The sequence below is a fragment of the Falco punctatus genome (genome assembly GCF_963210335.1).
Source record: "Falco punctatus genome assembly, chromosome: 9".
In the NCBI taxonomy this organism is placed as follows: Eukaryota; Metazoa; Chordata; class Aves; order Falconiformes; family Falconidae; genus Falco; species Falco punctatus.
In genome coordinates this window covers 10,396,683-10,411,976 of record NC_137589.1, presented here as the reverse complement: position 1 = coordinate 10,411,976, position 15,294 = coordinate 10,396,683, and the positions used below count along the sequence as shown (strand labels likewise).

Sequence of the window (15,294 nt, the reverse complement as noted above, 5' to 3'; positions counted from 1 at the left end):
TGGTGGAGGGAAATTTCTCTTCTGTGGGACAGATCTGACACACACAGCCACACAGAACACTGATCTAGAGTTTGGACAGGCTGAGCCTGAGCTTGTAAAGAGTTAGGATGACCACAGGGAAGGGCAAATTAGCAGGGTCCACACCAGCACAGGAACGGGGTGGAGAAGGATTTCCACTTGTAATAAGCCTAACGCATAGACTATCAGTATTCTTGTCCCCTTTGAATGCCAAGAAGAAAAGCTGCACAGGAACCCATGCAGTAGCAACCCTGTGTTCACTAAAATCCTGCCTCAAGAAACATCAAAAAATTGTGTATAAAATACCCTCCTGAAATCCAGCCTGGGCCTCCAGAGGATTACTGAGTGCAGTGCAGTCTAGCAAGACCTCACTTGCTCCAGCACCACTGAGATAAATAAAATTTCATATAAATGTAGCAGTATTTTACACCCAGTACAGTCAGATTCACAGTCTGCATTACTTGATGGTAATTCTTTCACTTGTACTCCCTGCTGCCTCCTTTCCTGTCTCCTTTCCTTTGTAAGAAAGTCTGTCATCATCCTCAGTCATGCCGTTTGTGTAACTGGCAGATGCCCTATGACTGACCAGCTCCAGAAACACTTGTGGACTCTTGGCACCTGCGAGGATGAGACCTCTGAACTGCAGATGATTTAGGAAAAGGGCTATGTTTTTCTTGTGCTGACAGGATACAAACACACCCACGTGATACTATAGCAATACAACAAATTGGCAGACCATGGTCTGCCAAACTTGATTACACTAACTAGTTGCCTAAAGATGAGTGAATTTGGCCTTAAGGTTAGTCTGCTGGGACTGGAGACAAGTTGTCTGAGGTCTTCTCCCTGTTCAAAGAACTATTGCTCTAACCTCCCTTGTCAGTCCTATTCCTTCTCATCTCCCAAATAACATCCCCACCCATGTGGTTATAATGAAATGTGCATCCCACCCATCTCACCCACCTCACCCATCCCCTACTGACCCCATTTCTTCGCTAGATCTAAATTAGCTTTTTTGTACTGTAGTTAGCTTTTCCATCATGATATTCCTATTCCAGACGTATAGGGAAAAAATTACTGAGAGCTAGAAAACTGTGTCAATTGACATTACTTGTTCATTACCTGAGAAACACAATAAAGATGCATTAGCTGGTCCCAACAGATCCTCAAGAACAGTGAACTAAGCTGAAACCTTTCCTTTTCCCCAACACTGCATTCTTATATTTACTACAATGCATGTGAAGAACCTGGCAACCCAAGGCAGTGTTTTTTTCAAAATAGGAAGCAGAAATAAGAAGTTCGGAATTCCTTCAGAGAGAAATGAGAGGTGATATCAGATACCAAATACTATGTATTAAAACATAATTAAGGGACAGAACAAGGCATCAAAACATTTATGGTTTGTTGGAGACTTACTCCTTTGGCCTCTTTTAACCACTCAGTCAATAATGCTGTGGGATGCTGTGGGATGCCGAGTCATGGCCCCTTATCTGTATGGAATACAGTTTTGAATAGTCTAAACTCCTCAGCTTTTTCCAACATGACTAATATGAACAAGGCTGGCTGGTCACATGTAATTTATCCTTGCAAGGTACATGTAGTATTATTAAATAGCCTCCCCAAATGACATAAAATATTTTTTTTGCCCACATACCTTCAAAAAAAATCCTGTCAAATATCTGTAGCACACATCCAATTTAAAAAATTCCACCAAATACTTGTAGCATAAATCCAACCTTTATAAACTGAAATTTCAAATGGATACTGCTTGTTGCTCTTTCATTTTTTAAAGCTACCTGACACAACAAAAGAAAGCCATCAGAGACATGCACAAAATATTTTTAGTAGGGCTAAAGTTATTGACTTCCAGCAGACATCAGTAACAACAAATACAGAACTGTAAAATGCACAACTGTGATCAAAACCGAAGCTCTCTGTGCAACCTGGACTTCAAATTGGTGAGCTTTGCCTGTCTATTTAGAAGGGCTTATTAATGCAATGTTGGCTGAAGAGCATCATGATAAAAAAAAAAAAGTCTGTTTCACCTTTCTGTTTCTTTTTAATAACAGAAAAAAAACCCCAACCCACTGTGATAGCATTGGGATGAGCATATAGAATTCAGCTCTTAAACGGACAGACTGAATTCATAGTAAAACCAACAAGAAATTCATACCTTTATAGCTTATAGGTATTACTTAGCTCTTAATCTTTGCAAAGTATTTGGATGGGACCTTTATAGCTGACAATTTCCAAGACTTGAATTATGCTCTCAATTGTGTTAAAAATGTGATAGAAGAAGAGAATTAGTTTTATCAAACATCCAAGGAATCCATTTACCTATAAGAAGGATACAGCAGAGATATGTACAAAGGTTTATTTACTTCCAAGTCACAAAGGATATTCATTACAACAGCAAGCAGAATTACTATGCCTCATTGTTTCTTCTTATGCAGATCTCACTACTCTTTAAATTTTTTTGTAAGTATGAGAATCTGCTGAAAATCTTGACCATTAACCTCAAAGCTGTAATGCTTGTCAAAATGCAACGTGAAATATTTTTAAAGACTGAACTTTTCCTTAGCTTCCCTAGTCTTAGAACTAAAAGATTAAAGTGAAATAATTTTTAACTCCCCATTAAAAATGACAAATGACAGAGGAACAGTCACGTGTTAACTAGCTACATGAGGAATCAGACATTGCTTGCGGTAGTTTCATTACAGCATTGTGTCATTTAGCCCCGATTAAAAAATGTTTTATTGATAATTGCATCTTCTTAGGTAACTTTCACTGAATGCATCTCATCTCTTTTATACCAGCTTCAAATTCAGTTTAAAGTTGGCTGCAGTTCATTTCCAAGTAACTTCCTAAAAGAAGCCAAATCCCTTAATCCCTACTTCTACAGAAAGTTGCTGTTTAAACAAGTCACATCACTGACTCCAGTAGGATGACTCACACCATAAAAGTTGGTCTGAATTAGACTAATCCTTCCCTCCCCCAGTTTTGTTGTTTTTTTATTCCACCCCCACCCCCACCCCACCCCCCCACCCGGAGAATTTTAAGAGACACAGAAGAGCTAACATGTCTCTATCTAGTCTCTGGCATCTACCAAGAACACCAAACAAAAGAGGCTGACTACCTGGCAAATACCCTTTGTACTTCCCGATGAAAGTAAGATAATCAATATCTCTAAGTTGGAGATAGCAAATGTTTCTAAACTGAAGGGGGAACAAGTTTTCTCCCCTACTAGGTACTACACAGAGGTTAGTATTTTAAAATCTGAGAGAGTGATACACTGATTGTGTGAAATGAGCCAGCTATGTCTCGGGGATCAGACTGGAGGAATGCACAGGTCCATTTTATTGTTTTCAGCACAACTAACCCACTTCAATTTACATACCCAGTCACTACGGAGACCTCAGGACCCTACAGACACAACTTCAGTGAAAAAACTCTTCTAAAAACTAATGTAGTTGTCTGTGAAATCACAAGGAGGATCATATGTCTCATTTGCATGTTACTATACGGTTAGTAAGACCTGTTGATCTCATAATGAACATCTCTTTTGGTCTTAGATTCTTGAAAAGTACTCATACCTTCGATGACCAACCTAATTTGAAATCTAAATCAAGTGATACAAGTGAAAGAAAAATACTTGTATGCAATTACAAGGCAGCATACTTCTTTTCTTTCCAACTTGTTTTTAAGATTATCCTCTCTTTCCTATGGCCTTGACTACTATAAAAATAGACTCAGTTTAGCAATCTTGCAGCCTGAAGCAAGGTAAAGCTAGATTAGCTCGCCTTCCTCAAACGCTTACAGAGCCCTGTCACCGTGATGGCAGCTGTGCCGATCACTAGCTACCAATATCTGCATGTTCTCTAGCACAGGAAAGGCCTGAGGAAGAACACCGAGCTGTGTTAATCCTGTAACAACAGAAATACGTGTTCCAAACTATAAATTGAAATCTGGCTTCTAGTAAGCATGGACAGAGCAGCCCAAGCCGTCTGTCTACACTCAGCCTTGGTGACATTTTAGTGTGTAGTATGCTATCGGGAGCTGCCAGCTCGTAACAGCCTGCCAGGTCTTCATTCAGTCACTTTGTGGCACCGATTAACAGAAAAGGAAAGGAAAAAAGTAGAAAACTCAGAAATTACGGTGAAGTAAAGCATGCAGAAATAGTTTTGTTTCCTGGAAACTTGGCAAAGTAAATTGGGTTTGCGTTTTTTCAATAATTCACATAACACTGTTTGGGATTTGTAGTTTCTAATTGAGATTATACTCATCAATAAATGCAATTCACTGGCAAATAACATTTGCAGTGTTGAAGCCACAAAAGTGGCTAACTTATTGGTCCAAAATATGAAGGCATAAATGCAAACTTTTTGCAAAATATGATAGAGCAAGCTTTTCAACTAATTTGTGAAAATGAATCCCTCAAAATTTGTTATTAGGTATGCACAACCCCTAAGAAACACAAGAAAGACTAATCATTGAAAGCAGTGGATTCTCTGTCTTTTGACAGCTTTTGTTTTCAAGGTAACACACCCCTTGAAAAGTATGCTTTAAGTACAAGTTACTGAGCTCAATTCAGAGAAACAAGGTAATACTTAATGGCCTGTGCTGGCCACACTAGATGATGCTACAGGACTTCTGGCTTTAAATTATGAAAACCAAAACTATATTCAGCTTCTTAAATACTCCAAAGACTCCTCTTTTTGTCAAGAGAAACAGCCTTTTTAAAAAAACCAGGTCAAAGACACTGCCCTCGATATGGAAAGGCTGAAAGTCCACCCCCACAAAAGGTCTGACAAGGGGGTTGTCTTCATTAACTATTTCACTTTCAAGTCCGAGGCTGTGGAGACGCCCAGGGCTGGTAGAGCTACCTGTGTCTACAAGGCTGGCAGCGAATCGGGCTGCTGTCACACATGAAGACTGGCCCTTCTGGTGGGCCACATGCTGGGCTAGCTGGTTTTGTGACCATGGTCTGTCCGGGCCAGGAAAAGCATCACTTAATGTTAATAAAAAGGTAAATCAGTTATTGGTGGTGAAGGAGAAAAAAGAGTAAGCCAGCTATCCCTCCTCTGCCCAAGATGACACCGTGCGGGCAAGTCTTCACCGGAGCGTGGCAGAAGGGACAAGGGGACATTGCCTCTGACCTCACCTGGCTGCTTTTGGCCACCAAAGCCAGTCTTTGTTAGCAAATGTCCACGGAGATGCATGAGCAGCTGGGATGCGCGTCCCCCTCCAAGGGGCAGTGGGAAAGGGCAGGTCTGAATCCCCGTCTGCAGCGGTGGGTCATAACCCATGGCCGGGGCAGCAGCACCTTCCCCCTCCTGCCACCTCGTCGCCCACCAGCCCCGGCTACTGACGGCCCCTCTCCTTCCCGCGTATGCCTGCCCTCTCCAGCCTGCTCGCGGTTACCGGCCTCTTCCTCCCCTTCCAGTACAACTGCCGCCTCGTGCCCGTAGAGGCGCCGGGTGCCCGGGCAGGGCTCCTTGCACAGGGCAGTCCTGGGCACTTCTCCAGAGCTCGGGCCGTCTCCTGATTTTGGCACAAACTTTGGGCATGGATTTAAAAGGCATAGAATCATTTAGGTTAGAAAAGACCCTTCAGATCATCAGGTCTTAACTACTAACCCAGCACTGCCAAGCCCACCACTAAACCATGTCCCCAAGTGCCACATCTACACGGCTTTTAAACACCCCCAGGGAGGGTGACTCCACCACCGCCCCGGGCAGCCCGTTCCAGTGCCTGACCACCCTTTTGGTGAAGCCATGTCCCCTCACACCCAATCTAACCCTCCCCTGGTGCCACCTGAGGCCGTTCCCTCCTGTCCTGTCCCTTGTTCCCTGGGAGCAGAGCCCGACCCCCCCTGCCTACAGCCCCTGTCAGGCAGCTGCAGGGAGCGAGAAGGGCCCCCCCGAGCCCCCCCCCCTCCAGGCTGAGCCCCCCCAGCCCCTGCCCGGCTCTGGACACGCTCCAGCCCCTCTGCGTCCCTCTGGCCGTGCGGGGCCACAGCTGGACACAGCGTTCCAGGGGCGGCCTCGCCGGTGCCGAGCGCAGGGGGACGGTCCCTGCCCCGGGCCTGCTGGCCACGCTGTTTCGGGCACCAGCCCGGTGCCGCTGGCCTCCTGGGCCACCTGGGCACGCGGGGGGCTCCTGCCCAGCCGGCCGCCAGCCAGCCCCCCCAGGCCCTTCCCCGCCGGGCCCTTCCCAGCCGCTCTGCCCCAGGCCCGCAGCTGCCCGGGGCTGGGGTGACCCCGGCGCCGCTCCCACAAGGCGCCCCCGCGCCACCAGAGGGCGCCCTCGGCGCGGCGCCCAGGCCGGGGAAGGCGGGCGGAGGGAGCGTGGGGGTCGGACGGCCGCGGTGCCCCGGAGCGCCCGGCGCAGCCCGAACCGTAACTGATTTCGTACATTTTCTGCTTTGTGGCGCCCCCCCCCCGCCCCCCCGAAGCGGGGCCGTTGTCCCTAGCGCGTCTGGAGCCCAGCCGAAAAGCTCAGCCCAAGCTCCGCGCTGCTCCGTAACCGCATTTCACTCCTGAGCGGCCGGGCTGCGCCGGCGCCCCCTCACGAACGGGGACACCGGACACCGCGGCGGGGTGCTGCCGCCCCTGCTAATGGCGGCCGCGGGCTGGGCCCGTTCCCGGCGCCGCCATTCGCCGCATAAGGTTGCTCCCACCACAGCCGCGTTACCGACTCCCACCACCCTCCCCCGCCGCCCAGGTGTGGGCCGGGCCGCCCCCCCGCCGCGCACAGTGGTACCGCCGGCCTGTCACCGGCGGGGCGGCCCCGGCCCCGCCCCCCGCGCCCCGGCCTTAGCGGCGGCGGCGGCACCCGGCCCGCAGAGCGGCGGCGGGATGGCGGCGGGTACGGGCTCCGAGCGGCTCCGCGATGGCAGCTGCCACTTCCAGCGCTCCCGGCTCATCTGGATGATCGCCATCACCTTCGGCATGATCGTGCTCGGCGTAAGGAGCGAGCGGGGCGGGGAGGCGGGCCCGCAGCAGCTCGGCTCCCCGGGGCTGAGGGACCGGCCGGGCCCCCCGCGGGTTTGCGGCGCCTGCCGCCGCGGCGGGGCTCGGGGAGCGCCGGGCTGGTGGAACGGGCTCCCCGGGTGGGCCCAGCCTCCTGGGGGGCGCCTTCTGCCAGGGACCGGGAGAGAGAGGACGCTAAAAACGCTGCCTTGGGCAGGGCAGGCTGGTGCGGCGGCTGCACTGATCTGTGAAGGAAGTGGAGAGGAAAAACATAAAATGGGAGTACAGAGGAGGGGAAAAAACATTAAAGAAATTGAATTGAAGGCATTCAGTGAATAAACCCCATTGGACTGAATTCCGGAGCGAGGCAGGGCTGCGGCACCCAGGGCGTGCAGGGTCCCTGGGCGCCATCCCAGCCACCGCGGTGCTGCGGCCCTCGCACGCTGGAGCCGCTTGTGCATCCCTGAAACCAGCTCCAGGGTAGCTATGGGTTGTATCAGTAAACAAGGTGCATTGACGAGGGATGGTTTTAGTTACAGACCGTGCTAACTGGTAGTGTTGTTGGAAAACAGACCAGTTCAGTCACCATGTTGTCTTAATTTCTAAAAATGGATGTCAGCTAAAATAGGTCAGATTATTACAGTGATGGGATTAATGACAGTTTTGATGTATCTGACAAGTTTATGAAGGTCATCCATTAACTTCCACGTTGTAGTTTTTCTTCTGTTTGCATGGATTTTCTACACATAAGAACCACCACTGAAGAAATGACGGTCAAGGCAGGCCAAACAGCTCACAAAACAGCTTTCGGACTGTTTCAAGAAACAGAATGAGCTTTAAGCAAATTCCTTGTTTAAAGCCATCTTGCCACATCCTTGGCATAGCCAAATTTACATAGCTAGAAACTGCAACGGTGAAAAACACCAGAGGAAGGATAACTTAACTGTTTACCTTGTATCCCCAGTGGACTCTGAAGCGCACAGCTCACTGATGCCCTGCTTCTCCTCCACAGTTTGTTAAAATAAAGGTAGACAGGGAGTGATAAACATTGTGGACAAGTTAGCAACAGGAGAAATATCTGAACACTATGTGCATCTTTGGTTTCGGGCTTCGTGCTCAATTATTCTCTGTCCCCTGTTCAAAACAGAAGAAAATCTTAATGCTTTCTTTTTTTAAGAGAACAGAGGAAAGACTTACCCCCTATAGATAAATAATTACTACTCCTCCTCAGTCTAGTCAGATCAGTTACATCAGATTAACTTCTTCAGGACAGAGACAATGTATTTTTTGCTGCTGCTGTGTGTAATAGGTAATGAGCTTACAACTTAAATGCCACTTAATGTGCAGATATGCACTCCTGGTTCACAGATGGCAACCTTAAACTTGCCACTTCAGCATCTTTTATGTTAAGGAAAAGAAATTTTATAGGTTTGAATCTTTTTACGTGTGCTTTAGAAAGCCAGTGATTGTGTTGAAGAATATGGGTCTTGGACAAGGTTAATGGAATGAAGGCGTTGAAATACTGTGAATAGATGAGCCCTAAATCATGTTTGACAGAAGTGGGGGTGAGGGGAGCAAAAAGAAAACTACTTGGAAGGTTACATTGATAATAATTCTACCCTGAAGTAACCTAACTCTTTTTTTTTTTTTTTTTTTTAAAGTGGGTAACGCTTTGGCCTTCAACTATACCTTATAGTTATTTGGGAATATTTGGTAGCTTCCTTAATTATTTAGTGGAAAACCACCACAAATGGGTATGCTATGGGTAAGTTATATTTGACTGTGTAATTATTTTGCATCTCTCCTGTTGCCTGTCTCTGACTTTTCTGCTTAGTCTGTGTTAACAAGCTTTCCTGTAACCCAGTTAATTACATCTAAAGAGCTCTCCTTTCAAGCTCATTACAACTAAGGGTGTGGGGTAATAAGCATGTAGAAGACTAGACAGGCTAAGACTAATATAAAAGTTAGAATGCAGCATTTGTGTTGTTATAGTGAGAAAGGGGGAAAAAATTAAGATCCTACTTTTGGAAACAGTTACTAGTCCATATATAAACCTCTGTTTGTAACATTTCCTAAAGTGGGTTTTTTTGGGCAAATTTTTACTCAAGTAGCTTAGTTCCTTCTGTAGGACTCTTCTTTTTCCAGCTTCAATTAAATAATGCTTTCTACCCTGCTACTAACTTCTCCTGATCCTGTCCCTGTGAGAAATGACCTGCTGGAAGAAACGGCATACTACTAAGTTTTGCTGGGTTACAAAACTTAGTATTTGTTATCTTAACAAAAGAGCTGGAGAACATTTCCTTGAAACCAGTCTCTCATTTCCTGTAAATACAGCAAGACTTTCTTGTTTCGTTTACCATGCATCATGCAGAAGATAAGCCTTCATCTTTGCTAAGAGCATCTTTTTGCTTTAGCAACGTATTGAATTGATCTTAACTGAATATCCTGTGTAACTTTTTTAATAAAAAGCTTCCATATGAAAGTTTCTAGACCAAGTTTGAGTAATCAAGTCATATTATATTCTATTTCTATATACACAGTTTTTTTCATAGAACTAAATCTAAACTTAACTCATCAGGACCGCTAAAAATACCTGTGTAAGTAAAAGGATAGATTTTGTGCACTTAAAGATTAACTTGTACTGCTTTCACAAAGCATTCTGCTTTTTGGTTTAAGTGCTGAAAGTTTTGGAAACATGCAGCAGATACTTGAAATAGCAGGTCAAGGCATATTGCAGAAGTTACAGTTCCTCTCATTTTCTCAGTGGACTTAAATTTCTTTTAAGAGCATGCATGGGTTTTTTTTCCAAGATAAAAAACACTCCTCACTTTCAAGGTTAAAGTGAGATGTTACTTCTGTGCTTCCAGTTTTACATTCTCTGTATAACACAGCTTGGATACAACAGTCTTCTCCCTAATTTTCAACAAAATAAACCCTATTTTCTTTTTATCAGGTTCTGGGTATCCTGGTTGATTCACATAGTAGAAGCCTTCTACGGTGTTAAGTTATGCCAGTAAGTTGTTCCCTCCCCTCACCCCAACAGAGGTTCTCTGAAAAGGATTTCTGATAGAAGCGATACAAGCTACAGACTGATTTCAGTGGTTCCCAGCAGCAATATTAATTCAGAGGACACTAATGAAATTCTTGCGGCAGTGATCATTTGCTGTCCACAAGAGTTTACTGGAAATTTTGCTGGTGGTTACTGCTGTACAGGGTGGCAAAAGCAAGGGACAGCAACTTGCAGAACTGGCAGCAGCAAACCTTGTCAGAGCTTGTCCGTCTGCCTCTGAACTCACTGCGTGCTGGGTAACACTGTGCCGCAGGAAGCGGAGGGAACAATAGGTAGTGTAGAAATAGTCTGATAACTCACAACTTCATCAGCTCTTACCTCACCAGAATTTTAAGACTGCTAATTACCTGCTTAAGTGATTACATCTATATTGTGAGAATACAATTGGACGTTTCCATTGGGGACTACTTAAGATCTCCTTGTATGTGCAGGTTTGTGGGATAGAAGACTTTGACTAACCAGACTATAAAAGTAAAGCCAACTAAGTCTTATGTTAGGATAGCAAATTGTTTGGAAAGCTATGCTGTCAGAACACATCGTCCTTCTGTTCATTTGAATTTTGTTTTTAATAATTCAGAAGAATGTAGGTACTTGTTTTCATGCTCTACAGAGTAGATGGCCAGTTCATTTGCCATTGTAAAAACAGTGGTTTTCAACTTCATTTAGTTCAGTGTACAGGTGTCTGTTACAGGCTTCTTTGGTAACATCTCTTGGACACAAAGGGATTTTGTTCCACGGAAAGCTATTTAAGGTGGCTCTTGAGATAATAGAATATGGATGAACACTTTCTCATCAGAATGGGAGTTAGTAATAATTCTTTTACCAGGCTTCAGTCTTAAATTATGAAGCTTTAAAGTTAGAACTTCGATTCTGCAGATGGGTACATAGGCTTAAGGTGATTTTTTTAAAGTTTTAGGGAACTAGATTACCCGTGAACCTACCAAATGGGTGTATTGTAATGAGGTTTTACAGAATTTGCGTTACAGCCCATAAAAGCATCGTTTGCCTGCCTATCACCATCTCTGCAGGCATACTTCTGTAGCTTACAAAACAGCTGTACGTTAGCCTGGGCACCAAACACCCTATACTGTCTACTGATGAAAAAGCAACGCCTACTTACGAACACCACAAAGGGGGCATGAGGAATAACTAGTGAGGAAGCAGATACAAATTGGTTAACAGTAGCACTGTCGCTGGCTGTTGGCCTGTATTTCTGTGTATGGTCTATTCAAGTAAGCTTGCTTTATATAAGCAGGTCAATTTCTTAAGCCCTGGTTTTCTAGTTTCTGCACTTATTTGGAAACACTGCAACTGGGATTATTAAAAACATGTTTTCACATCTGGTAAGAATTCAAGAATGAACATTAAGAAATGTGTTAATTAACACTTGGTACAGAAGCATTTTGTATGTGTAGAGACTATGGAACAAACAGCTGAACTGTTCTAGCAAAGGTCAGTAGAGGGAGCTCCCTTGTAAACTAATGAGTTGGAGCAGTTACGCTTGGCATAATTGTGTACTGGAAATGTGAAATCTTCTGGTTTTGCTATCATGTTTATACATTGTCTTCTCTGACAAATCAGTATTTCTCAACAACAGAGAGGCGGAAAAAGTTATATTTTCCGTAATATACGGGAAAATTCTGATATGCTAAGTTAAAGCTAACTGGCAGAGGAAGGTCCCTTCTCATAAAATAAGTCTGGTGTCTTCAGCGCCTGTACCTGTATTTTTCTAGCCACAGATGCAGGTAACAGTGCTTCTCCACCCCGCACAGCACAGTAACTGTCAGGCCGCTTTGCCCTGCTGACATTCAGTCTACTTTCAGGGACTGTAGGCAACAAGAATTTATATACAGGCTTGTGTATTAAGATCAGCGTTAATCTACTCTAATTTCTTTGCATATAAACCTCTAGGATAAGTCATTTCAAATAGCATTGACTGAGATTGCAGTTCATATATTATTGAGGAAATTGTACGAATGAAATCCCTGAAAGAGCCTTTATTCAACAGATAGCTTGAAATCCACCAAAATCACAAGAACTGGTATGTTTAGTTAGTATGGGAAATAGGTCTCAGTAGATTGAAATTCTAATCAAATAGGATGTATCACAGATTGGGAGAGATATCTAACCTTGCTTTGTAAGTGTCACAGTACAGTCTGCAAGACCCTAAGTGTTTTGACATATTTTATGCTTTTGTTAATGTTACAGATCTAAAGGAATCACTGACCCGGCAATTCAGTTTCAATGGTTCATTCAGACACTTTTATTTGGGTATGCTTCCTTTGGTCTTCTGGTGTCTTACAAACCTTCAGCCAAGAAGCACTACTAGAAGGCAGTGAAAGAAGTCACTTCTCACATTCTTCATCCTCATCTTCCCAAAAATATCCTCACTTACATGTCTAGGTGCTGTAATTAGCTAAATTACATTCCTGCTACCTGATGCAGTGCCCTTCTGCCCAAGTAACTCTCTTCTTACTACCGAGACAATTATAATTCACAGCACCCTGTGGATAGTTCACTAGAAATTCAGCCCTTCAGCCTTGGCACTGGTAAAATTTAATCCCATTTATTATGCAAGAAGCCAAAAGTTGCTCCTCTACAGTTTTTGACATAGAGTGTATACTCTGTCACTGCAATGTCCTTGACACCTGGTAGCAGTGGTTGATAAATTACCTTTTCATGTGAAGGATTTTTCTTCTACAACAGGCAGAGTTCTTTACAGCCACAAGGCAACTTGCACCTGTTTCGTGATGTGATTTAAATTTACTTGTAGTTTTTTTATACAGGGTGTTTTACTGGCGGCTGCTGTTGTTGTTAGAGCCTGGTCTTTGTACTCTGTTTTGTCACCTTATTTTCTTCGACAAAGGACACACCACTGTATTGCTGCAGGCACATGAAAAAGACCAAGTTTCAGTTCAGGTTGAGGCACAGTGATGAGCTTGGATACATAAAGCACTTCAACTTGGTTTAATACATGTGCCTTAACTTTTATGCAGCACGACTTCATCTTTTGAATGAAGACTTCAGTTTTTGAGTTAGCATAGCATAAAGTAGTAATCCCATAGGTTTGAGGGCAGCATTTCTAAGTAGTAATTTATTATCCAAGAAAAAAATCAATTAGCATTCCAAAATCTAGCTGAAAATTTTATATTTGTGAATGAAATTAGATGTAGCAAGAAAACATAGACCACTGTTTCCCAGATGATGTCCTGAAATCTGTGGTTGAGAGACCATCTTAAGCACCCCTCAGAGCACTTCTGTATGTGTAGGGAGCCTTCTATCAAACAGTCTTTTGCTTTTGAATATTTGAACAAGTTTAGCCTGTCTTGTTTTAGCACTTGAAAAAGTAATAACTATTTAAAATACTAACTATGGTGTGGGGAGGAGTTTTACCACACCACCTGTGATGCTGCTGTTCTGGAAGATAGGACGAGAAAAGGTGGTTCTTCCTCTCATGAAGAGCTCCACAAGGCGGTAACAAACTTACACCTTGTGCAGCACCTACAAACTGTAACGCTTCTGATGGAGAAGTCTTGCTCAAGCACAGGTACATTAAGTTCTTGCTTTTTAGGGGGCACTAAAAGCATGGAGAACTGAAGCGTTTGAAATGGTGGTTTGGTTTGGGTTATTTTTTTTTTTAATTATTGTTAAATGGTGAACTGATAACATTTTGTAGAGAAGTAGAAATTCATGTTTAGTGGCTAGAAATCTAACAGGAATGTCAAGAGCCCAAGCTATGTGTTACTGTCTAACCTTGTATCTTAGTCTGTGACCCTGGAATAAAGATTTTAAAAAAGTAGTTTGGTTTTCTTTTGAATTTATCCTGGAAATAAATAAGCAAACAAAATATATAAGCATCGCTTTTACAGCGGTATTGTTATTCATCCTTGGAACATACAGGATCAGCTGGCTGCATGCTTTCTAGAGTAAGGCCCACAGACGTCTGGTTTCTACCTGTTTCTAACGGAGCGAGGTAGCCCTGTGACTTGTCTACAAAAACAAACCCACCCACCTCCACGGCACTAAAACATGCATAGGTATGATACTTTGTGCTTCAAGGTGAACTCTGAGTGTGCAATGAGCATTAACTTCAGAATGTGAAGGGATAAATGGAATAACTGCAGTTCAATATTTTCATGATAGCATTCCTGTATAGAAAAAAAGCCGTAATGATGCCGAGGCTAGTTAAATACTTCGGACAAGTGGTAAAAGACTTTTTTCTTCTTAATAGGCATTTTTCTCAGTTCTTGTTTCCCACTATTCACTTTCCATCAGTGAAGCTGTAGATAAGGCCAGAACTATGACACTAGCTTTCCCACCCAGGTGTTCTGCGTGCTGAATGTGTCAGGCTCACCTTCACAGCTCCTCCGCGAGGGCTGGGGAACAGCTATGGATAAATCACAGCTCCGACAAGCTAACTGCTAGAGTCAACTTAATTGGAAGGGCTTGCTTTTAGAAAGCTGATGGTAAAAGCTTCCTCAGTGCAGGCCAAGTAAAAAAAAAAAAAAAAAAAAAAGCAGCAGTCACTTTATAACTGCCTCAATTCAAAAACATTTCCAAGTTAGAACAACTGTTAGCCAGATACTGGCATCAGCAGAATTTTTTGAAGCCTCGCTGGAGGTTGGTTGGTTGGTTGGGGTTTTGGTTTTTAGCTTCACCGATCTCAAGCTCTCTTTTGTGGAGGTTGTTGGGAACTGCTTGCCACACTTTTTAGAGATGGAATCACATGATTACATTGTATTTGTCTACCTTCAAACATTTTCTCTTCCCTACCCTTGCCTGGCAGCAGTTCAGTTTTCCCACTTGGTTAAAGAAAAAAAACCAAACCCCAAGGTATTTACTCTCAGTATCTGTCCCAGAGCTGTAAGCAGCTTCTGAGGTTTGTGAAGCCCATGAGATCCCCAACTCCAAACCTGAGGAGCACGGGATAAGCACTGCTGACTAGCCATGAGGAAAAGAAAAACCTGCAGAATGACAAGATGGACAGTAACACCCAGATACCATTACTGAGTGTTTGTTTATAGTGTCCCTAATGTGGCACAAAACAAACATACCATAGTGTACAAGGCTATGGTTACAAAAAGCCAGCAGAAGTATGAGCCAGGCCTGTGACTCACTGAGCCCATAAAGAGACATACATTCACGGGGGAACAGGCTCTTCGGAAGCAGCAGTGCTGGCTACACCAGGCATAAGCATTTCTCCAGGCCACCCGAATAGGGACAGTAAAGGAAGGCTCT

The 15,294-nt window shown here is 44.0% G+C and overlaps 1 protein-coding gene across 1 annotated transcript; it reads left to right on the top strand.

Annotated features, from left to right (window-relative positions):
- Positions 1-6,311: 6,311 nt before the first annotated feature.
- TMEM254 (transmembrane protein 254) lies at positions 6,312-13,855 on the top strand. Its single transcript, XM_080400934.1, has 4 exons — positions 6,312-6,980; positions 8,648-8,751; positions 9,940-9,999; positions 12,265-13,855. Exons 1-4 carry the CDS (start codon positions 6,633-6,635, stop codon positions 12,383-12,385), a joined length of 633 nt encoding a protein of 210 aa, XP_080257060.1. The 5' UTR covers positions 6,312-6,632; the 3' UTR covers positions 12,386-13,855.
- Positions 13,856-15,294: the final 1,439 nt, after the last annotated feature.

What these genes read in the sequence shown, in the direction of transcription:
- TMEM254 (XM_080400934.1), top strand. Translation starts at nt 6,633, where the DNA reads ATGGCGGCCGCGGGCTGGGCCCGTTCCCGGCGCCGCCATTCGCCGCAT. An exon ending in CACAAATGGGTATGCTATGG is followed by an intron (nt 8,752 to 9,939) that starts GTAAGTTATATT and finishes TCTTTTTATCAG; the next exon opens with GTTCTGGGTATCCTGGTTGA. An exon ending in TACGGTGTTAAGTTATGCCA is followed by an intron (nt 10,000 to 12,264) that starts GTAAGTTGTTCC and finishes TTAATGTTACAG; the next exon opens with ATCTAAAGGAATCACTGACC.